Source organism: Macrosteles quadrilineatus, unplaced genomic scaffold (assembly GCF_028750875.1).
Source record: "Macrosteles quadrilineatus isolate MER2022 unplaced genomic scaffold, UCM_ALF_1.0 Scaffold_2__2_contigs__length_208266976, whole genome shotgun sequence".
NCBI classification, from domain to species: domain Eukaryota; kingdom Metazoa; phylum Arthropoda; class Insecta; order Hemiptera; family Cicadellidae; genus Macrosteles; species Macrosteles quadrilineatus.
Genome location: NW_026542595.1, coordinates 60832699 through 60857380, shown reverse-complemented (window position 1 = coordinate 60857380; position 24682 = coordinate 60832699). Strand labels below are relative to the sequence as shown.

Genomic DNA, 24682 nt, shown 5'->3' with positions numbered 1-24682 from the left:
GTTTTGCCGTGTAGGCAACGTCGTAGAAGAGAACGATCAACCAAATCTTTACAAATAGGCTTCACTGCCTCCATTACTGCTGCTGGTACTGGGTTGTGTTTGTAATCTTTTTTGTCGGCAATGGCCTTGTTCTATGTGCACCACGTATCCGGGGCGGGTGGGCAAAGGATGTGACACGGTTCGGCATCGGTGGATTTCCTGTGGCACCAGATAGCCCAAACAGCTTCCCTCATTTTTTCTAAGTCGTTCAGATTTTCTCTAATAGGATTGCCATAGTACTGCTGGAACTTGTCTATTAGGGTGTCAGTTAGCCATCCAGCTCCTTTTATGGATTTACCGTCAGGCAAGGGTTTTCCGCCAATATTCTTTTTTAAAGTTCGCAGACGGGTACCCATTCTTTTGTTGACGTGACCAATACAATCCAGTTTTTCTATTGGGACATCCCCATATGGCTTAGGCTACTCCTTAACCCTGCATTGAATGCCTTACTATCACCATCTCCAAGAAATTTGGTGTAGCGAACTCCCCGTTCGAGCACGGATCGTTGGCAAACAGCTACAGCAGCGGCTGTCTCCATACCGCCGCTAGTTCCTTCATAGTTTTTCAAACAACTACTTTCATGAGCAATTGTATTCTCATCAGATTTATTTCTGTCACAACCACTACATATTTGCTCAGGACCTCTACATCCAACACCTTGCCTGTGTCAATGCTAGTGACAGTACAGGCGGCATTTTTTTAAACGAAGCCTCGTTTCTGCCAAGTGCCATCAAAAGCTATTTCCAGGTCAGAGGGGACTGTGGCTTCATTATTCTTTTCAATAGCCTCTAATGTAGCCTTTTTCATTGAGACCTGCGCTATGGTATGAAGAGAATCCCTCACAGCAGAAGTATACTTACTAACGTTAGTGCTAGGTCGAGGCATATTCATGATACCGCAAAACATTTTGCCTGCTTCGAGGCCTTTACCTAATACCTATACATTTAAGACCATAGAATAGCCTACAATTAGTCTCAAACAAACTGTTGTTGTCCAGGTCTAGAGGGATACATTTCCAGGATTTAGTTACATAAACTGCAGCCCCTCTCCACGAGGTTTTGCGACAGCATTTAGCCACTAGGGTCAGACCACCTATATCCTGGTAATAAAGAGCCTCGTCTTCAACTAACCAGTGTTCGCTTACACATAGAACATTTAACTTTCTGTCCTGACATAAAAGTTCTAATTCAGTTATTTTATTTCGAATACATTATCGCACATAAATTAAGAGTTGTGCCAGAAGGGCATGTCTTACTTTGTGCAGGCACGGTCTCTAGGCAGAGGTCTGATGTGTTTGAGACTTCCCTAAAAAAGTTCTAGACTGGGTGGAGGACCTAGGTTTGAAGTTAGGCTTCTCAGTTCACAGTAATATAAACAAACATAACCGCATACAACATCTGTTGTCTGCTACAATAACAAACAGGTTCAGTATGACTAACATAGGTACAATGAAATATTCCAGTTTATTTTTCTAAAAATAGGGGTTTTTATTTTTGTTTTTAAGCTTAGTTGAAAAGAACCGCCTTTGAGTTTTTCAATTTAATTTCATCTTCTCCCAAGTAGTGTTCTTCTAAATCTTTGTTTTGAAACACATTCTTGCAAACTGTGCAGGTTATTAATTCATTATCATTAGACTATAGTTAATACAATAATTAATCACTGTTCATTACAGTATTAATACTAATCTTAGCCTACCTGGTTAGTGACGAGTTGACCCTGCACAAAGCAATGCTGTGTAAACTCACCTTACAATATTCATTTAGGCTAGGCCTATTCTATAAATGTTTAAAGTTAATAAGTTAACAAAGATATGAATTACAAAAGGTGTTTTATTTAAACAAATGAACAATTAACATGCAATGAGAAAAGGCTTGACGTTACAATGAAAGGATTGACAATGGTTTATGGGGTTGAAACTAAATTGAAATAAAAAATAAATTTCAATAATAACTTGAAGGTTCAAATAATTTAGATGTGATATATCTCAGGGTAGGGTGTCGTGCTGGCTTGAATGCTAAGAATGAATAAATTTGATAGTGTCCAAATATAGGCCTAATTAAGGTGTTAAACTTACACAATCCAAACAATGAAAAAATCTAATTTTGGTGTTGTCCAAAAGGTAAGTCCAATTAGCACAAAATTTAAAAGAGTTTAAAGAAAAGGTTATACTTAATTTTGAAGATAACAATGATGGAGTTGAGTCCTCTTGAGGTTTAGGCTACTGTGATATAACTTGAAACTGGTCTTCTTGATGAATGAATTTGATTTAGGTAAAATTTTGACTCATTCTTCTAACAATTTCAACTTCTCAATGGCTTCCTTCTCTCTTCATCTCAAAGTTCACACCATTCATTGTTGAACACATGGGATCACTTTCACTGCTTCTTAAATTTTGATTCCTTAAGGACTAATTTTGAAATGATATTATAAGAAACCTTGATGTATTGCAATTCTCTTACATATTTAATAAATAATTAGGTTGTGGGCTTTGTAAAAAAAAATATAGGCTATGGAATGAATATTATTAATGATTAATTGAACATATTAATGAAATTATAAAAATTAGGAAAATGAATATTAGGGCAGCCTTTCTGAGGAGTGATTATTAACAAAGGTGTATGAACAAAAGTTAACATTATAAGAAACTTAATACTAAATAATGAATGAAATGACATGAAATATTACAATTTATCTCCTCAGAAATTTGTATGAGATAGAATGAAAGACAAATTTCGAACGAATATGAAATGGATTTCATGAATCATTTAGTATGAATCATATTTAAAGCTAGTTATGGGTCACATTAAATGATTGGTATTATTGGATGATGATGATTAGAAACTTCTTAATCTAAATTTACATAAACACAGGAACAAAACATAAATGGGGAAATTAGTGAGGGTTAAGATAGTTCATGACCTGACACAGGGGAATAGCAATAGAAGCAATGTTAAAGATATGTTCTCACAATTTTCACTTGGGAAATGGGGAAAGGGTACACGCACTCGCGATTAATTGGTTCATGACGATCTCCTCTAATATACAATAATTATTACACTTGATGATAATGAATTGATTATAGGATTTTATTTACACAATGTTTTGAGAGTTTATGTTGCCGAGATCTTCTTCACCATTTACCTTCTCCTCTTCTATGATCGTTTTGAAGCAGATATGTGATTTGGTCCAAACAAGATATCTTTATTCTTCAGAGAAAATGTTTTTGCATTTTATTGAATAGTTTACTTATTGATGTGTATGGTGATATGTATTAATCTCCTCAAATGTCAATGTGCAGTCCTTTAGTGGATTACTTTGTTGATCACTGAAATTGTGTGTTGTGCTATCATATACAGGGTGTCCCGTAACTCTCTGGACACTTGTATATAGCGTTATTCCTTAGGTCAAGACAAACACATTTCACCATACGAACATGGGTCTGTGGTGTCTAGTTTACCGACTGTCGGTATTTATGTGTTTTTTACAAAAAAACTAATAACTCCTAAACGGTTTGAGATACAGCTTTGATATTTTGCAAAAATGTTAATCTTATTAAGACCTATTATCGTTAGAAATTATACTAAAAAATCATTAACCGTTTCAAAATGGCGGCCATTTAAAATATTTGATGCCAAATTTCACGAAAACCTGTATTAAAATTAAAAGGCCAGTAGTATCGGCCAGTTCTACTGGAAAGGATGAACCCCTTTAGACGGGGCAAATAGTGGCTTCCAGTAGTTGCGGCCACTACCGGTGTAGTTTCCTCAGTTCTGCACTGAGATGTGAGCACACTACATCGTATACCATGGAGGACGTTGATGTACAATTCGAAAATTCTTTCTGTGAGGTTGTTAGTGAACTTACAGCGTGTTTGAGTGAAGAACCCAAAGATCTGTTGAGTAAGAAAATCTCTTGTTGGGTAAGAGAGTGGGTAGGGCGGAGAGAGGAAATGGGGGCCTCGAGTACAATATTCCTTGAACTTGCAGAGGAAGATCCTCTTGAATATAAGAAATTTATGAGAATGAGTGTGATGCAATTTAATCACCTGTTAAGTTTAATTGAACCAACAATTTCTAAACGTGATACTGTAATGAGGAGCGCAATTCCTGCCCGTACAAAACTAGAGGTCGCATTACGTTTTTTAGCTACTGGCGACAGTTACCAAAGTCTAGGACTTATGTTTCGTTTACCAGCCAACACCATCTCATATTTTATGCCTTCTGTTCTAAAAGCCATTATTTCTGCATTACAAGATTATTTGAAAGTAAGAATGTAATCCTAACTTATTCATAGAAACTATAGATTAGGATTTGTAAAGTAGTATTAATTTACACAGGTTAAGGAGTTCCTAAATAAAATGGCATCAGAACTGTATCAGAAACTATATTAACATATTATAATTTGACAAATTTAAGAAAAACAATCAAAACAAAGATTTACTACAGTTGACGATACAGAAATGGCCCATCAGTTGTATACGTGTGTTGTACTGTTGTATATTCATCATCGTCAACGGATAAATTGCCATATGAAGACTTTCCTGACAACATAGGAGAAGGTGATGACAAAGGAGGTTCTGGTGATGCCAGAAATGCCAACCTCCCTTTGGCATCGACTGAATTTTTTCTTCACAAGTTAGTCGATTCCTCAATGGCAATTCCTGTTATTGTGCTGCTACATAATTCCCGAATAGGTCAACATCGTCAGCAGAAACATTGCTTGTTGTGGATGCCCGATTATTGGCTGTTATTTGTTGTAATTTGTCAATCCTTACACGACGTATTTTGGTCCTAGGCTTCTGGAAATCGGCACCGGCATCGGATTTTGTTGTGTTTTCCTCATGGGAATCATCAATAGCACCCTCATCCTCTTCAGTTTCAGCATCTGCAGTAGTTACATTCATTTGACTTTGAAGTAGTTTGAGTATCCTTAAAATAAATTTTATATCTTAGATATTACGTATATAGAATATCTTAGATATATTTATATTTTATATTAAGTATTAAGAATGTTACTTCTTTTAGGTTCCAAACACTGTGGAGGAATGGATGAAAATTCAAAGAAATTTTGAAGCTAAATGGAATTTCCCGCTATGTGTTGGCGCAATAGACGGAAAGCATTTTGCTATAAAACGAGCGCCTGGTACCTGTTCTGAATATTTTACAGTTGTACCACTCACCAGGGGTGTAAGAGAAACAAACGCAAAAATAATAACAATAATGCAACAATGAATGTTACCATAATTTACAACCGAATTCATTTTAATCGATTTATCACAACCTCGAATCAAAAGTATCATCAACATTGATCTTTTAAGTACTAGTACGATACTAATCATCAAAACATATGTTATTATCCAAAGACTAAAAAGAATTTATGAATGCCAACGCATGTGTCAAAAACAAGTTGTTTTTAAAGCAGTATGACGAAAAATGTTTTACGACTGTTTTAATCATATTTAATAATAGTTTTGTAATATATAATATAAGAGATTAAGTGTCCAACATAATAATAAGTTATAATTGTGTATCTCAGGCATCAAAACAAAAATATACATGGTTCATAAGGTCATGAAATTCCAAATTAGCTTTATGTGGTGACATAAAACAATATAGATTTTTTTGCGAATACTGTACCAAAAAACTTTCTTCATTTCCATTTCGCAATTAAATTATATGGAAACATACATTTTGTTTCACAGCGTTATAATATTTTAAACTTCGTAGATTTGTATATAAAAGAAAACATAACATCTTCCTACATTTATTATTAGTAAATTAAACAAAGTTCTAAAATAAAACGCAATTCAACAACATTTTTATTGATTATACAAGAAACAAATTTTGAAAATTGATAATAGATAACCAAATTTATAATTGTTTAAAATGTGTCTATAATTAATCTTTTCAAGAGAAATCAACAAATTGTAACATTGAAATAGGTAAAATATGTTTTTGTCCTAATGATTTTATACCAGTTTGCTTATACATTTTTAAGCTTGGTTTTAACGTAAATGTTGACATTTAATAAAAAAAATTGCAATTAAAATATTTGACTGTTTAAAATAATGAACATCAGACATTTAAGGTTTGGTGTTTGCTAATACTGTACCACAGACTGTTTTATTTACATTTTACAATGAAGGCCTACATTAGTCTCACGACGTTATAATATTTTAAACCCCATATAGAAATATAACAATGTAGTTCAAAGGTTTATTGCGGACATTTTCCATCACGAATGTAAAAAAAACAATACACAACGTTTCGGGATCTGGAATCTGATCCCGTCTTCAGAATAACAATGTAACAAGACTTTTATAAATAGAAAAACATAAAATCTTCCTACATTTATTATAGTTCCTTAAACAAAGTATTTAAAAAAACACATTCAATTTTAATATTTTTATTGATTATACTAGAAAAAAATTATACAAATTGATAATAGATAACAAAAATCATAATAGTTTACAATATCTCTAAAATTATTTTTTCTAGAGAAATCCGTAAATACAAATTATACACGACTTTACTTTTGTAATGTGACCAAATTAGTAAAATATATTTTCGTCCTTATGACCTTGTACCAGTTTTGCTGATCGTATAATATTAACATATAACATATAATCATATAACATACAGTTTAGCTGTCTGCCAAAACTGAACCACAGAAATGAATTTATTCATTTTTATTTTGCATTGATATGTATGTAGGCCTACATTAGTTTCACGTCTTTATAATATTGAAATCTTCATATTGAAATGGGACACTGTAACAAGATTTGTATTAAGAGAAAACATATCATCCTAAATTTATTTATTATAGTTTCTTGATAAAAGTATTAATAAAGAACACATTCAATAGGAATATTTTTTTGTGATTATACTAGAAACAAACTAAACAAATTGATAACAGATAACAAGAGTCATAATTGTTTACAAGATCTATTTAATTAATGTTTTATAGACAAATCCGTACATTCAAATTATAACATCCAAATACGTAAAACATTTTACGTCCTAGTGATTTTGCACCAATTTTGCTTATCATATTATCTTATTGTGACATAAAACTTGACATTTCAAGAGAAAACAATAATGCAACTAAATTATTTTCAATGTTTGAAATAATGAAAATAAGACAAAAAGTTTTGGTGAGTCCTTATTATACTACTAGAAAAATAAAAACACTTTTATTTTGTTTAGCCTACGAAAAAACTTAGTCGTTCTCCAGACAACATCAGAACGAATACCTGAATCATATTTTGCCTATACGGGTGGTTTAGTTCGTCTATCATATTTCAAATCTTTTGTACGCCGAGCTTATTAAAAATAAACTTATAAAATCTAATGAAACAAACAAACAAACTTATAAAAATCAGAAGCGAAATACAATAAAATATTTTCCACATGAACAAAGATCAATTTCCAAAGTTCACAGATAATTACAACAAATTACAATATTTTTGATAAGCATTTAATTTAACCCATAGGAAAGTCTGTCTTAAGAAAAAAATAGGAAATCTGTTCTTTTTTTTTACTTTTTTCATTCATTGTTTGACAATTCTTTTTTTGTGCGTTTCAAGTGTCAATCGTTGAGTTTCGCCAACTCTGCGTCTATTAAATGTAACCAAATGCGCTCATGTAACTTTCGAAAGAGCATGCCATGTATCCCTGCCTGGATTTTCAATAAAAATAATAAGAAATCTGTTCTTTTTTTTCTCTTTTCATTTATTGTTTGGCAATTCTTTTTTTGTACGTTTCAAGTGTCAATCGTTGAGTTTCGCCTGCTGTACGTCTATTAAATGTAACCAAATGCGCTCATGTAACTTTCGAAAGTGCATGCCATGTACCCCTGCCTGGATTTTCAATAAGTTCAGACTGTAAAAATGTGCAATAGGTTCTTACAAACAAGAATATGCATTTTGTTTGCTGAAAAGTTTAAGGATAACGATGTAATCCCCCAGATTCAAAAGGCTTGCAAGCGCTCTCCATGGCGTTGTTAAGTGCAATTGTATAGGCACACTGAGAAATCCGAGCTGAGGTAGAGCGCACCCAAGTTGTTTAAGAACTATTTAGAACCCCGGCAGCCGTACCCATATCACCCGCATATTGTTTTTACAAATATCTCCTAAGAGTAAAACTTCAATCAACATCTATTCTATCTATTCTATATATATATAATACGCTAAGCCGATTTTTGCGAACAGAACTCCTCCCTCATTTTTGGACCGATTTTGATGATTAAAATGTCAAAAGAATTGCCCTGATCTGTAGTTTTGCAAAGTGTTTTTCGTTTTTTGATATCTTTATTAGTTTGGGCAGGATCTTCCATCAAAGTTGGATTTTCTCCCATAAGATTAACATGGGGGAATCTAAAAATTTAATTGGAAACTTTGTCTTCACTAATTTGAGAGAACGGCTGGGCGTAGAAACTTGGTAGGGGTGTCAAAAGAAAGGTCTTGGTCTGTAGATGGGTTATCAAAAGAAAAACGAAGTAAATTCCCTTAGGGCTCTGCCCCAGAAGCCTTTAAAGATCCCTCTACAGATTTGTTTACATTTTGGCCATGTGGATAATACTTTTTAATGAAACAGCTGTTAATTTGTAAATTGTATTTTAAACAAGACACATTAATTGGGAGTTACTGAATTGTCCAAAAGAAGCATTTGCAATGTTATTTTCTGATTTTAAAATTATTTTTTTTCTGTATCATGTTATGTTTTGCAATATATACCATCACGAAATCAGTGGAAAATCCTTTTATCACAGTAACTCTTAAAATTATTTCTTATTGACCTTATATCTATTTTACGGGTTAGTGACTGCCCTTTTCACCATTTTTGTCTTTATTTTTATCATATTGTTCTAGACAGATCATCATAGGTTCATGAGATTATTGTCATACATGTTTTCAATCATTGGAAAAATATTAAATTGTTTAATACAATACAAAATAGTAGCCTACAAGTGCAGAAGGGCACGGTGCCTATATGAGCCGTGTCCATATTTTGTTAAATCAATAGTAGTTTACAGCAACTGGATAAAACATTTTACAATATTTATGTAGAAATATTTGCATGATAAATAAAGTCATTAAGCTGGAAAACTGCAATATACTGCAGACTTTTCAGAAAGGTTACTTCGATGTATTCATTCAGCTTAGTGAAAACATAATATGGATATGTACCTAAACAAATAAGAACTTGAATTCTTAGAGAGCCTTTGAATGTTATTAGACTAACGAAAAGGGTTGTGCATGTTTACTAGCGCTACTCTGCAACAAAAACCATTTAATTTATCTCCAAAATATATATTCTTAAAGTGCACTGATCAGCAGCAAAAAAATCTATGTAACTTACCCATATGTTATTGAAAATAACACAACATTTTGGCTGTAAATATGGCCCAATGAGTAAATAATATTTAAGCAGCTACTGTCATGACAGAAAGGTTATATTCCTTTTAAACTAGATCTTATCATCCTTTATAAGATACGTTGATTAACAATGCATGTAAACGTCAATATTTACCACATAACAGCAAATTTACAGTATTTTTGCTTTTTGGAAATGTCCCATTGCTATGTCATTTGCATTATTTGTTGTCAATGAAGCCCCATATAAATGAGGAGGCCCCTAACAGTTTAAGAATAAAAGCCAACTTCACTTCAAGTATATTCCACTACACCTCACATTCCGTAGAGAGATTATATTGACAACTTTATGTAATTGATATGGCTGAGACAACTAACTGACATCTCCCATGTCAAGGAATTCCAGCTTTAACAGTAACTCCACAACAAATCTCAAAACTGTGATAGAGGGTTATTCATTAGCACAGAAGTACGATATGAACTGACGCGACATGACGAAGGAAAAATCAAACTTACACTGTAATGGATATCTCCCTTTGAAGTTAGAACGTGTCTTCCCAACAAACAGATATTTTTTTCAAATTAAATCATAGATTAATCTGCATTACACTGATGAAATCACGGAAGTGTTTAACTACAAAAGATCCACCAATACGATTTTAATACTATTTAAAGTTTAATCCAAACGATGAGATACCAGATAATATACTAATAACTCCGATGACGTACAGTATGGGAGATATTTTATTCATTGAATGATCAACCATATTTGGTAACTATCATTATTGTTTTTACACTTATTAATCTTTAAACAATGCTAAATGCTCAAAATATGTACAATTTCACTCAATTTATCGCAGTTAGATGAATTAGCGTAATCCTTGAAAATAACCGTCGATTTCGACGGGTTTCACCTAGTATTCTATAAAATGCTATGATTTTAACACCCATGGATTATAATAACGTTTTGTGAGGGTTTCGTAAGTATATTTTTTCACTTGTTGACAACTGGCAATGCCTCAATCAAATTTAAAGGGCAATTGAGAAGTGAGAACAAAAACATATTAAAACTTAACTTCACCAAAATAACTATATATGTTATTTCTGTGTTATATCTGCGGAATTCTGTTTCATACAGTACAATTTAAAATTCGCAGAATATCCGGGTTACAAGTCAGGATAGTACCTAGTAATTTAATTTGATTTACAGGCTAAATTTATTGTACTTGGGATAAATTAAATCCACGTCATTTAAGTCACAAAATTATTAATTCAACATAATTTTGGATTTCATTATACAGTGTGCTAGGAAATATTTGCACTATATGTAAACAACTTCTAAATAAACAACTTTGATCTTAATCAAGAGCTAAAGACATTCTTACCATCCCAGGAATACAGAAACACGATTTGAATTTTGATCGGTACTTCAGTTTCTAACATTTTGCAGCACTTCTATAAATGTCCCACAGTTAAACTTGGTTTTAAGGCCTAACTTACTTGAGTTTAGGAAGTAACTTACCTTAACTTATTAAATTAACTTAATTTACATCGATAAATTATATTCACTTAATTACTCTTAAGAGTTAAAATGACGTTTGAAACCATAAAGGATTGTGACCATGGCCTAATGAAGTGAGATCAATGTGCTACTATTGTAATTTGCTACGCACCTTAAAGCGTTCTATAGATCTATTTATTAACTTAGGCCTACAAAATTCCTTTGGCCATTAAGTTAGCCCACTTTGAACTCAAAGTCATTTCTTGATAAAGATCATTCCTAATTTGTGTTTCATTTATGTCTAATGAGGTAAGTCTTAATCTTAATCTTATAATATAAGAATTACTTAGGTAAGAATAAATAGGTTTGGTAAGTTACAATATAAAATTTATTAGCGAATTACAAATATAAGATATTGGTTGAATTCTAAAGGGTCTAACAATGGTAAATTTACAAAATGGTGGGGGCTTCCAAAGTGGATAAAAAGATTCTAGGTTATAATGGTTATATTGGGTTGGTTTCTTCTGAAGTGATTAATATTGAAATATATGAGCTCTTGATCTCAAGGAGGGGTGGTCGTGCCGGTTCGAATGATATATTAGGCTTTTAACTTTAAATGCAGGTAATTTAATTATTGTTCTGAAATAGGCTAGGTTTATGATGCTATATTGTAATATGTCATTGTCCAAAGAAAGATGCAAAAATGATTTCACTGAGTTTAAAGGAATAAAATAAGATTTGAGGATTAAATTTGGAATAAAGGTTCAATTTGAAATAAATAGATCTTGATGAATTTCAGTTATAATTGGGCCTATTAGGCTATGTTGATTCAAAATGTCCAATGAAGATTTGTCCTTAGTTATTTAAAAGATGGATGATGGTTACCAATTTGGAGTCTCTTGTCTTCACCTTTGAACCACAAGCAATAAATAAAATAGGGGTTGGTTAAAATTTGGTACTTTTCAAGGCACTTCTCCCTAATACTTTTGATTTAAAAACAATTTAAAATTTAGATTACAATTTGGGATGAATTTAATTTAAGTCAAGCACAATGTTCTACAAAGCGATGTTAACACTGTGAAGAGTTGGCAGGATCTGGGGAGAGGCAATGGTTGAAAGCTCAGGAAGTCCATGTCCATTGCTGAAATAATGTACAGCTGGTTAATTCACTTAAATGACACTTGCCACAGTAATTTTAATTTTCTTTGGATAATTTTGAAAAATAATACTATATTTAAGATTATTACTATATTGCGATTTTCTTACAATTATAAATTATTTTAAGTAAATGATTATTGTTGGTTTTTGATAAGTACAGGATAGATATGGTGGGAATTGGCATAAATATTATATTGTAACATAAAATAGGATGAAATTTCTGTGGGGTGATGGGATATTATATAACAATGAACAAAACTGGAGAAAATAAAACATTAACAAGGAGAAACATATTAAATAACTGATAACACATTATCAGGGTCATTAACAGACATTATGGGAGAAAATATACAAAATAATAGAGAAATTAACGTTAATGATGAATGAATGACATGTAATATTACAAATTTAGCACTAACTAACACCCACTTCACTTAATTAATCAAACTGTATTATAATTACAAAACAAACCTTATTACAAGTATATTCAGGCTTCTTAACCTAACTCAACGACTCAGTCAACGAATGAAGTAGAAAAAATGACGTCACACGCCAGTAGGCCTAGCGGACGATTCTGTTCATGCCTGCTCACGCCGCTCGCGAGTCGCGAAAAACGGTGCAACATCATCTTCATCCCGTGAGGCTCCCTTCAGCCGCTTCGATATGTTTACACATGTTGTTTTTTATGGAATTGTCCATACAGAAACAAACAAATTCATGAAAACATGAATCACAGTGATGAAACCGAAGGAGGCAAGTTTTACAGTTCTGAACTTTTTTCACTGTGTACAATTCGGTTTTGTCCGATGAAAATACCTGCCATGCCTTGTCTTCAGTTTTGTTGATCATGTTATCAGAAGTCAAACTCCGTTTATGATTTTTTCTCATGACTCGTGGTCTTCTTAATAGTTTTTCTCTTTTTAGTTTTATCAAAAGATAAAATGGTTTGCCCTTAAGCAAATTTAGAATTGCACACAGTGTCTTGTCGAGACGGCGAAATTGTTTTCCTTTCAAATAGCACTACTTTAATAATCTATTAAAATGTTCAACTGACATATTGGTGTTAACACCAGCATGGACCCGATAGCAGTAAGCCCAGGTTTTGAACCGCTCGTTTATAAAATAGGACTTTTCAAAATATTGAGAGAAAGAGTTTAGTTCTTGATTATCTTTCATAGTATCCAGCTCTTTTTGGAGCTCTTGGAAAGTATTGTTGTCCAATTCATACATTTACGTTTTTAAGAGTTTTTGAACTCTTTTATCTTTTGATTCGATTTTTTTGTTTATGTTATTCCGCCATGCCTTCAGTACGTGCCAAGCACAGAATTTCTGTTCTCTGGAACACCCATATGTTTGTTCCAGGCAGTGAAGAGTTGTGTTGTTATGAGTGGTTTTTTCTTCATTTTTACAATTTATCTGCAGTAATGATAGATAGAAAATCACGAACTATCTTAATAAGAAAATTAAGGTTGACACATCGTTAAGTGAAAATGGCTGTGGTGAAAACAGTGTGATACTGTAGTGCAAAGTAGTCCAAGTGTTAATCCTGGAGCCAGTGACTCTGTTCCAGCTTCAACGCCATCTACGTTTGAAAGAGATGAAGGTAATGAACCATTTCAACCCTTGACTATTAAATACCCAACGACAGTTATAAGTGGAGTTAATCGATCGTTTAAGCTAGAGTGGAATAAAAAATGGTCGTGGTTACACTGGAATTTTGAATCTGATAAGTAAAATGCTTTGTTTGTTTGAAAGCAAACAAGCTTAACTTAGAGGGGATATCCAAAACGAAAGTAGACAAAACATTATCAGTGGATTTTCAAATTGGAGAAAAGCTTCTGAGAAGTTTTATTCTCATGAAAGCAGTGAATGCCATAAAGCGTCAGTTGCATCAATAATGTCCTTTCGACCAAACTCCAATTACGGCACAGTTGTCTAATCAAATAAATAATCAGATGATGGCTGCACAAAAAGCACTTATTAGCATTGTGTCTTCAATTAAGCATTTAGCCAGCCGTACCATGGCTTTAAGAGGTCACGGAGACAATGAAGGAAATTTCTATGAACTTTTGCAGTTGAGAGCAAATGGCATTCCCGAACTGAAAGAATGGCTTCAAAGAAAAAAGTGTGGCTTACTCATGACAACCAGAATGAAATCCTGGAGCTCTTGGCCTTAGATGTTATGCGGAAAATCAATGATAACATAAAAGAAGATAAATATTTTTCCTTAATAGTAGATGGGACAACGGATATGTCGGCAAAAGAACAAGTTTCCTTATGTAGGCTGTAAGACATGTCAATGATGACTTTGAGATTTCTGTAGACTTTATTTGTTTATATGAGAAATCTTCGACAACTGCGAAAACTCTGACCGAAATAATACAAGATGTACTGTCGAGGTTAGACCTGAACGAGACATTTGTCGAGGACAGTGTTATGATGGGGCTGGAAAAATGAAAGGTACTCAGGTTTGAAGAGTAAAATAGAACCCCATGCAACATACATACACTGTTTCAATCATGCGTAGTAGTGGCAATTTAGGAAATATACCCCAGTTTAGGGGGGTTTTCCCCCATAAGAAAAACATAATGGTCATTTTTTGGCCACTTTTAAAAAAAATCTTGATCTTTGTCTACATATCACTATATAATTTTCCAACTTACTAATCCTCACGTATGCAACATACATACACTGTTTCCATCATGCGTAGTAGTGGCAATATAGGAAATATACATACAACCAGTTTAGGCGTTTTTCCCATAAAAAATCGTGGTGATCATTTTTTGGCCACTTTTTTTCAAAAAATCCTGATCTTTGTCTACATATCCCTATATAATTTTCCACCCTCACGTATTCCCGATATATCATTTAAAATCAAGCTGAAAAATCTCATTCTTTATTTATACATACATAAATCTATGATTTGCATCTACTACTGTTAACAGTACGATTGAAAAGAATGCCTTGTATTTGAAGGACAAGGAAGCCGATTTTCTTGGACACCTAATGTTCACATGTTTACCGTCGATGGCACCATTACAATTTGGAAAATTCCATCTCTCATAATATTCTTGGTCTTTCGGAAAGAGTTGCTTTTTAGACATGTTTGGTAAAAAATATGGGTTCAAGAGTCTTATTTAGTGCAGCCAGAGTTGTTTTCACAATACGGCTTATTTCGCCAATGGAAATCCGGTACTGAAATCGTAACGATTTCAGGTTACGAAACAAATTGATGGTTCAACTTTCCCTTTCTGGTTGATTTGTTGAAGGGACGTAATCTATTTCTCTCTTTTACTTCAGTCAGCGTCTCTTATACTTAAAGTTCAACCGCTGAAAGACTCACATGGTTCACCATCAATATTTTTAAATTTATCAAGGTTAAGAGGCAATATGGCCACATCATCGAAAACTTGATTGCCCCTTATCCATTGTTGCAACTCTTGCATAAGCCTTATTGAAAAGCTCAGCTAGCTCGTAAAGTGTAATTTTTTCATACACTATTGATTTCATATAAAGGTCAAACTCTCGGTTGAACGCTGCTTTCAAAGAAGAAAAGAAGGTAACGTCGAGAGGTTGCACCTTGTGTGATGTATGCGGTGGGATCGTCACCATGACGATATCATGCTGTTTACAAAAGTCAAAGATCTCCAGAGAGATATGGCTGCTGTGGTTACATAGTACAAGCAGCACTGGATTTTCGATCGAGGATAACATTAATCTGGAAGTGCTAAATCCGTTGGTAAAACAAAGACTCGTTAGACCAACCATTGATGGAACATCCATAGAAAGCTCCAACTAGTCCTCATTTTCTCAAAAGAGGATTCATCCTTTTTCCTAGGAAAAATGGGCATAGGTGCCACATAACTGCCTGCTGCACTCAAAAAACATACCGCTGTTACATTTTTCCCTCTTTCCCATGATGTCACTCCTATTTGTTTGACACATTTTGGAGCAAGAATCCTCTCAGGCCTTTAAAAGATATTTATTCCCGTTTAGTCGACGTTGTAGATTCGACCCTCTTTAAATTTATACTTTTCAAACACCTGTTCAAGATTTCTAAAATAAGTATTGACTTCTTCCTGGTTGAACGCTTGGACTATATTTAGACTGGTTGGCTCAGGTTTTCCTAACCTGATACTAGGATTTCTATACAAGTCGATTTTGTGATAAAAACTTTGAAAGGCATTTTTGTTAGAAACGACACTTGAAAAATGTTCATGGTGTGAGCTCAGACACTGATATTGAAGTAGTTTTACCAGCTCGATTTTCAGGGTTATGCTTTCAATGATTGCTTTCACATTTGCTTTCAATGAATTTGCCAAACACTCTCATGAAAAACACAAAATATGACTGAAAAGATGAAACACTCGAATTCAACACCGAAGATCGAGTTTTTAAAATGGAAATTAAATTTGGTAAAAAGAACCAAAACTTAGTTTTTCCATAAAGGCCTCTGATCGGACATTTTTTTCGGGAAACATACTGCAAAATACTTTTGCAACCGATCCGGATTTTTTCATCCATAACCCAGAGATAAAGATAAATAAAAGTTCTGGGATCTAGAAAGATAAATGGTTTTTGCCCCTGTGAGATGACAGTTACTTTTTTTAATAACACATAAAATCGAATTTGCTCACATTACTTTAACACTTGAAGAGAGACAGAAAAAAGAACCAAAACTTAGTAATTTCATAAAGGCCTCTGATCAGAAATTTTTTCGGGAAACAACTAAAACTGCAAAATATTTTTGCAACCATCATGATCTAGCCTCTTCAAACAAGAAGCTTTTCTTTGGGTATCATGACTCAAGCACAGGAGGAGATCTAAAAAGAATACGGCGATGACTGTATTTGTATTGATGGTACATAAGGCTTAATGGATTTTGAAGTTGTCACCTAAATGGTACTCGACGACATGAGGCAGGGATTTCCATGTGCGTTTTTTATTTGTAATCGCATTGACAGCGAGACTGTTGGAGCTTTCCTATCTTGTATTAAAAGTAGAGTAAGAAATATTCAGCCTTCTGTTTTTATGTCGGACATGGCAGATTTATTTTATAATGCCTGGAATTCCGTAATGGGTGGAGTCAAAAATCGTCTGTACTGTACATGGCACGTAGATAGGGCGTGGCAAAAGAATCTCAATAAAATTATAAACAAGGAAAAACAAACGGAAGCATACAAAAAGCTTAAAACTCTAATGGAGGAAACAGACGAAGATGCCTTTTTAGCTACTGTATATTAAAACCAATTTTACAATCGTTGTGTGGTGATGAGGGAACAAAAAAATATAGAGAGTATTTTAGAGACCAGTATTGTGGATGCCTTAAGCCATGGGCATACTGTTTTAGAAAAAAACTGTGGAATAAAGACAAACATGCATTTAGAACGCATGCACCTAAAGATCAAAGATTAGATCAAACATCTGTATTTGAAAGGGAAAACAGTGAAACGGCTTGATAAGTCGATACATGCCGTAATGCAAATGACGGAATAAGTTATTTGATCGACTTACAGTTTTAGAAAAAGGAAAAGTAACAACCAAGTTAAAAAAAAAATCGTTTACGTCACAAGAGGTCCTTAATAATGAGTAACTCTCACCGCCATATGTACGGGAGGAGATGGCACTTGGGAAGTATCCTCTTCAAGTAATGCACAATCATACCTTGTTAGAATAGTGGATGGGAGCTACGACTGCCGCATTAGATTCAAACACTGCTCAGGAAGTATTCATAAATTCAGTTGTACTTGCATTGACGCGTGTATAAAATGGAATATGTGCAAACACATCAATTTCCTTTGCCTGAAACTCAAGCCACATGAGAAAGATGAAATGTATGGCAGTGATCCCGATCATTCAAACCTAGGCCTAATAATAGACAAAAATAAAGATACAGAAGAAAAAACTCAAATTTGAAAAGCAGTTGGTAACGCTGTATCGCTAGTTGAATCGTTAAAAACACAGTTGATAAACGATTTTCATAAACATAATAAGCAGCTTGAATTCTATGGAAGAGTTCCGAGTAGGCCAACAAGTGCTGACAAATTTTTTAAATTAAATTGATAGCGATAAAAAGTAATAACAAGCTCCCTAAAACGATGTAATTACCATATAAAGTCACTTTAGCACGATGAAAAACTGTACTGTTTGTTGTTTTAAAGGGGTTTTAATGGATAGTTTAACGTTATTTAGGGTTTTTAATTCAAATTTTTAAATAAATTGTTAAATAATTAAATTAATATCATAGATACGGGATTTTTCCTTGATATTTTTGCCGGATTAAGTTAAAAGCTTGTTTTTATCGTGTCTAGTACACTAGATATGAGCGATTTTCTAGAACGCGTCTCAGAGCACCTTCCCCCCTCCCCCCTAAGTTGATATTTTTACCGATATTTTTACCTAAATTCGCTAACCTGCTGGGAGGGCGACAACATCGGTTTTTGTCATCTCCAAGATGCCCCCAACAACAATCAAAAGTCAAAAAGAGTTACACTTTCAGTGCATACTAAACCTCCTATAGATGCTGGACTAATTACACAGATATGAAATTTTGTAAATTTTGGGTCTGAGGAACCAAATGTTAATACAAACTTTTCTGAAAAACAAAAATATTACATTTTTATAAATTTTGGGTTTTGTTGTACACATATTTTATTGTATTAAGACACTAATATTAATAAATATTAAGAAAACAATTTAAAATATTTCAGTAAATGGCAAAACACTGCAAAATGTGTAAGGTTTTGCTAAAAGAAATGTTGTGGCTTACCGAGTTACCCAATCTGTTTGGTGCCACAAAGTAAAATGAAGGTTATAAAAGGAGGATCAGAAATATACTTGGTGTTATAGCAATAAACAAACTCTTTACCTTCATTTGGAACTTTGAAAATATGTATATAATGTGTTGGATAATATAACACGAATGCTATAGTGTGGTCTGAGAGACCGTATTTCTAATCCTCCCCAGAATAAACAAGTAAAACGTCGATTATAAACAAGTCTATTATACAAATAGAACTTATAAATGTTAAAATTAAACTACAGCAAGGGTTGGAGCTATACAAACATTAGTATAGAGTTGTGCAAATGACTTACAGAATGGCGGGTCATTTTCTAGTTGGCAAAGCACGTTCCACAAACCTTTTTTGCACATTCCAAGCAAATAGCACGTCCACACTTTCCACATGGATGTATTGTCTTCCGTTGCAGGGTTGGTGGGCAAGAAGTGTAGGTTTTTCTCTTCTCAATGACAGTTACTTCTTCATCAGCTTCTCTGACGTCACGTTGAGGATAGTGAAGGATCCGTTTCATGGTCACAGACAACTCCAATGGAATATGTTCTGCTGGCAATCTTCATATAAGGAGTTATTAGCTTTGATGCCGACATTTTCATAAAATCCATTCTGGTTATACGGGGGTGTTTTTGTAGGATTGATACAATACATACCCAGATAGCACAAAAACGTTATTTTCACGTGAAATTCACGTTATCTTTTTCACATTTTCACGTCATTATCTTGTGAAGAAAGAGAAAATCACGTATTTTTCACGCGATAATAACGTAAAACCCGCAAACATTTCACTTGAAAAAACGTGAAATTCACGTTTCTTTGTCACCACATTTTTACATTTTTTTCACGTGAATTCCACTTTTTTTTGTCGCCTTATTTTCACATTTTCGATATTTTTACCTAAATTCACTTTTTTCACTTCATTTTGACATTTTTAATTAATTTGTATTGATGTTTTTACCTAAAATTCGCTATTTTATAACCAAATATTCACCTTTTGTATACATTGAACATTAAATTTACGATTTAATATCACTGTATATTTTTATTTTATACCTCAAATGTTTATTACACAAATTTCACTCTTATAGAAGTTTTTCACAAAAGCGTCTTGAGATACTTAACCCCGTAAATTCCCAACATTCATAAAAAAAACTTTACTGTTCTTATATTTTTAACCAATGATCAACTTGATAGGCACATCTATAACTTAATCTTCTGTTTTGTATGAGAAGTTAATATTTAAGACTAACACTTTGAAAATTAAATTTCCAAGGAAGATTAAAATCTTATAGATAAGTTTAACAAGGCCAAACCATTATTGATTATATTATAAATTACTTTGATCCTTGTTCGAGTTATATAAAAAAAACTGTAATAATAAAAAAAAATTCATAATAAACAACAGTAAATAAATTTTAAAAATACAAATGCAATCTTTACATTAAACGAGGCTAAAGGATATTTAGAATAATAAAATGAATTCAAAATAAAAAATAATTTTTCTTGTGGGCCTACTCTCTTGTACAAAATATTGAATTGTCATCAGGTTCAGGATTTGCTATTGTTGTTCTTGATCATGTGCCCTTCTTCTGTAAAAAAACAATTAATTAACATAGTGTAACTTAGAGAGTAATCGTATAATTAATGACCCTGATCACCACCAACCATGTGTGCCTATCCTTACCAATAATGACAGCAATCAATCCAATATTTTCCTGCCTTTAAACTCCCTAGTGTTTTCAGTAACTCCACCAATCTAACATTACCAATTTCTAAACCAAACACCCCTCACAAAATATGTACTAAAAGAAAAACCAACCAAATTTTAAGTAATCTTAGCAGTAGTAAGAATTTAAGTATCTTCCATCAAAACATCCAACATATCCACTCTAGGATTGACTCTTTAATTATAACGATTGAGGAATTAAACCTAGAAGTAATCATCTTAACTGAACATAAGCTTAAGGAGCATGAATTGAAAAGTTGAATATACCAGGCTATGTAGTCGCTAATTGGTATAATAGAACAAATTACAATGGTGGGGGGGGGGTAATTATTCTTCTATCTGAAAAAAAATCTTCTAAAAATATAAACTTTCAGACTCTTAAAAACCTTAATCAGGACAAAATATTTGAATCTTTGTTGATGGAAATAAAAATTAAAACTACTATGCGATTCTTATGAACAAGTTAACTGTTGTAGTTTGCTTGTTTATAGATTTATTATGATCAAACTTGTAAAATTAGTTTATTTTATACTAAGTTATTGGTATTTTACACAAAAAAACACACCATATTACCCTTCCTATAGCAGCAAACCTAGGTACCTGTTTAATCTAATTTTATCTATATACATTTAATAAAACATCCAATCAAATGGAAATTTGCTGAGTCTGCAGGTTAGCTGTGGCGGAGTTGTTTTACTTATTAATTAAAGTTTAATTTTAAGATTTTAGAGTATCACACTATTTAACTAAACTGAATGAATGATCGTAAACCTTGAAATCAACCGTCGATTTCCTTTGGTTTTTTTATAATAGAAAGAACTACAAATTCTTAATTACAAATAACTCAAAACCCGTTGGGTTTAGAGAAAGATAATAAATACAAAAAATGTGTATTTTTAGATGGTCTTAAAATAGTAATATTAGTCTTTTCCTGTATATCTAATAAAAAAGCCACGATAGCAAAAATTACAGATATAGGCCTACGCCACCATCAATATGGCGTCCGTAGCACAGCTTCAATTTTAGGGGACTTTTAATATGTTTAAAAGGAAGGTATAACCAACATTTATACCAAATTCCTTGGTTGTGCAATTTTTTTTTGTCAAGACATGTTTTTATTGTCCTAATTCATGTTTTATTGCAGAATCGCCCTGACATTGAAAATATTCAACCAGTGGAACCACAGCTGCCATTTCCATCATGCAGCCAAATCAACGAGCCTCAGTTATCCAGGCACAAGTTGGTACCAAGAAACCTACACTCGAAGTTGATCAGCCAACGAAATCCCAGAAACGGATATTCGATAAGAGGGATTGTTGCATTTTTTGCAATGAATCCGTCACCAACTTTCCCCGCCATATGGAAAGAAAGCATAGCAACGAAATAGAATATGCTAAAATTGCTGCTCTGCCGAAAGGGTCAAAGGAACGAAGGAGAGAATTCAATAAGCTTCGGAAAAAAAGGGAATTTTTTTAACAACATGAATTCCTTAAGGGAAAAAAGTGGTAAGGTCATTGTTGTTAAGAGACCTACAAAAGAAACCCCGTAAAATATTTACCATGTAAATTTTGTCTAGGATTCTTTTACAGCAAACAGCTTTACCGTCATGTCATGAAATGCCCAGCCAACATTGATACCTCCGTATCACCACGAACAAATAGTAGAGTACAATCAATTGGGGCTACATTACTAATGACCGATGAATGTTGTTCTGCTGAATTAAAAGACAACGTATTTAGTATAATGAAAAATAATGAGATTACTCAAGCTATAAGAAATGATACACCTTATATGTATGTATGGGGGTCGACTGATATCCAAGCGTAAGGAAAAACATATGAGGGTTTTCATTTCACAAAAAATTAGGGAATTAGGAAGGCTAAAAGTTGATTTGATTCAGAAATTTCCAGGAATGTCCCAACTGGCAGACTTAATTACACCTCAACATTATGAAACTATAGTAAAATCTGTTAAGGAAATAGCTGGTTTCAATATTGTCGACGGCTCTTTTAAGACCCCTTCCTTAGAAAAAAAATTGGACATTCGTTAAAAGCCTGTGCGGATATACTTGAATGCAAAGGTATAGCAACAATAAATATGACAATGGAAGAATCTGCTGCTAAGCTCAACAAAATCATGATTAAATAATGACAATTTGATATCACACATAATGCCTTAAATACGTTAGCTAGAGCAAAATGGAACAAACCCCTATCGTTGCCACTAGCATAGGATGTGACTCGAATACACTCCTTTTTTGCCGAGAAGGAAAAGATTCTTGTTAAAGAATTGAAACTGGAACCAAACCCAGTAGCTTGGAGGGAGTTATCCGAAGTAGTTTTAGCTAACCTCATAATTTTTAACAGAAGAAGCTGGGAGAATAATGTTGTCCCATTATACAGACATAGAAGAAATGGGTCACAATGGGGAGGTATATAACACTCTATCCAATACAGAAAAGACTATCTGCAATAGACATACAAGATTTGAGACAAGAGGAAAGAGGGGAAATAAAGTTGCTGTAATATTAACCCCGCCCATGAAAGACAATTTCGATTTATTGATCAGCTTAAGAGAAGTAGCCAATGTTCTGCCCCATAATCCTTATTTTTTTGCTCTTCCTGGGTATGAAGAAAGCACTCTGCGAGGCTCTGATGTCTTAAGGAAATATGCTGCAATGAGTGGGGTTTAAGAACCGAAGAACTTGACCACTACAAAACTAAGGAAACACATTGCAACAATGAGCCAAGTCCTTAACCTGACACCAAATGACATGGAACAGTCGGCAAAATTTATGGGTCATGATATTTCCGTTCACAAGAACTACTACCGGCTACCTGAAAACACCATCCAAGCTGCAAATATCAGCAAAATTCTTTTGTTGTTAAAACTAAGTTCCTTAAATGGACAAACACTGGACAATGTTGAAATAGACTTAAGGCCTGTCAGTGATGTGGAAAGTGAAGACGACGAAACTAACGTATCTTGACAGCCTTCAACACCAGAACTATTAAATCCCAGGACCCAGGAGTACACAGCATGACCACATCTGATCAACTTGACGAAAATGAAGAGTCTGATCACATAACCAAGACGCGTAAAAGACGGAAAACCTCTTGTCAAAAACCCCTGGTCAGCCGAAGAAAAGCAAGCTGTGATAAAATATTTTCAAAAACATATTTTACTGAAAAGAGTTCCAAATAAAAGAGAATTTGATGACTGTTTACTTCGTGAACCAGTTTTAAGGAACAGAGACTGGAAAAACGTTAAGTTTTGTGTAAAAAATTTATTTGGTAAACAGCTATTTTAGTTATGCAGACTCAAGTATCAATATCAACACATGACAGCTCTCATTAGCCGTATGCTAGATAATATTTTGACAATAATTATGCATTTCTAGCAATTTTATGTTCTTACTGAAAATAATAGATTTATTGTTTCAAGCGAATGCAGTTTTATGTTGATTGTAAATTGAGAAAAATTAGGAGTTTTATCTGAATTCATGAGTGGAAATACTGTTCTTTATGAACATGTTTATAAGAACAGAGACTGGAGGAATTTTACGTTTTGTGTCATAAAAAATATTATTAGTAAATAGCTAATCACACTTAACAAGCAATATCAACACATTTGTTGGAGAATCCTCTGTGGATGTTGAAGTCCAGCCCGAGGTATGTGAACTGGTCGGCGACTCCAAAGGATGTAATTGGAGTTCCCTGGATCTCAAGTTCGATGTCCAGGGCTACCCATGCCGACCGTCCTGACTTCCTCAGGTGGAACCCCCCCCCCCCACTTCGCCGCTGACAGCTTCATCCCCACGGAGTCGAGGTACTGGGTGGTGGTGGTGAACATCCTCGTCATGTCTTCCGTGGAGCCAGCAAACAGGGTGACATCGTCTGCGTAGGCCATTGCGGTGAGCAGTTGGTCGCCCACCATGAAGCCCCTGTCTTCCGTCTGTAGTCGTGTGAGGAGAGAATCGAGCACCAGGTTGAAGAGCAGGGGTGAAAGAGGGTCTCCCTGCTTGACTTCCCTTCTGATGCCGATCTCTTCCCCAATTTGTCCAAGAAGCGTTGAGCAGCCGGAGTACATCA

The 24682-nt window shown here is 33.8% G+C and overlaps 1 protein-coding gene across 1 annotated transcript in view; it reads left to right on the top strand.

The window, feature by feature from the left end:
- The first annotated feature begins 3844 nt into the window (after positions 1-3844).
- LOC128984283 (uncharacterized) overlaps positions 3845-24682 on the top strand; it is an 87157-nt gene continuing 66319 nt past the window's right edge. The window contains exons 1-2 of the mRNA XM_054403586.1: positions 3845-4303; positions 5064-5181. Of these exons, the coding sequence (XP_054259561.1) occupies positions 3845-4303; positions 5064-5181 (577 nt within the window). The remainder of the gene's footprint in view (positions 4304-5063; positions 5182-24682) is intronic.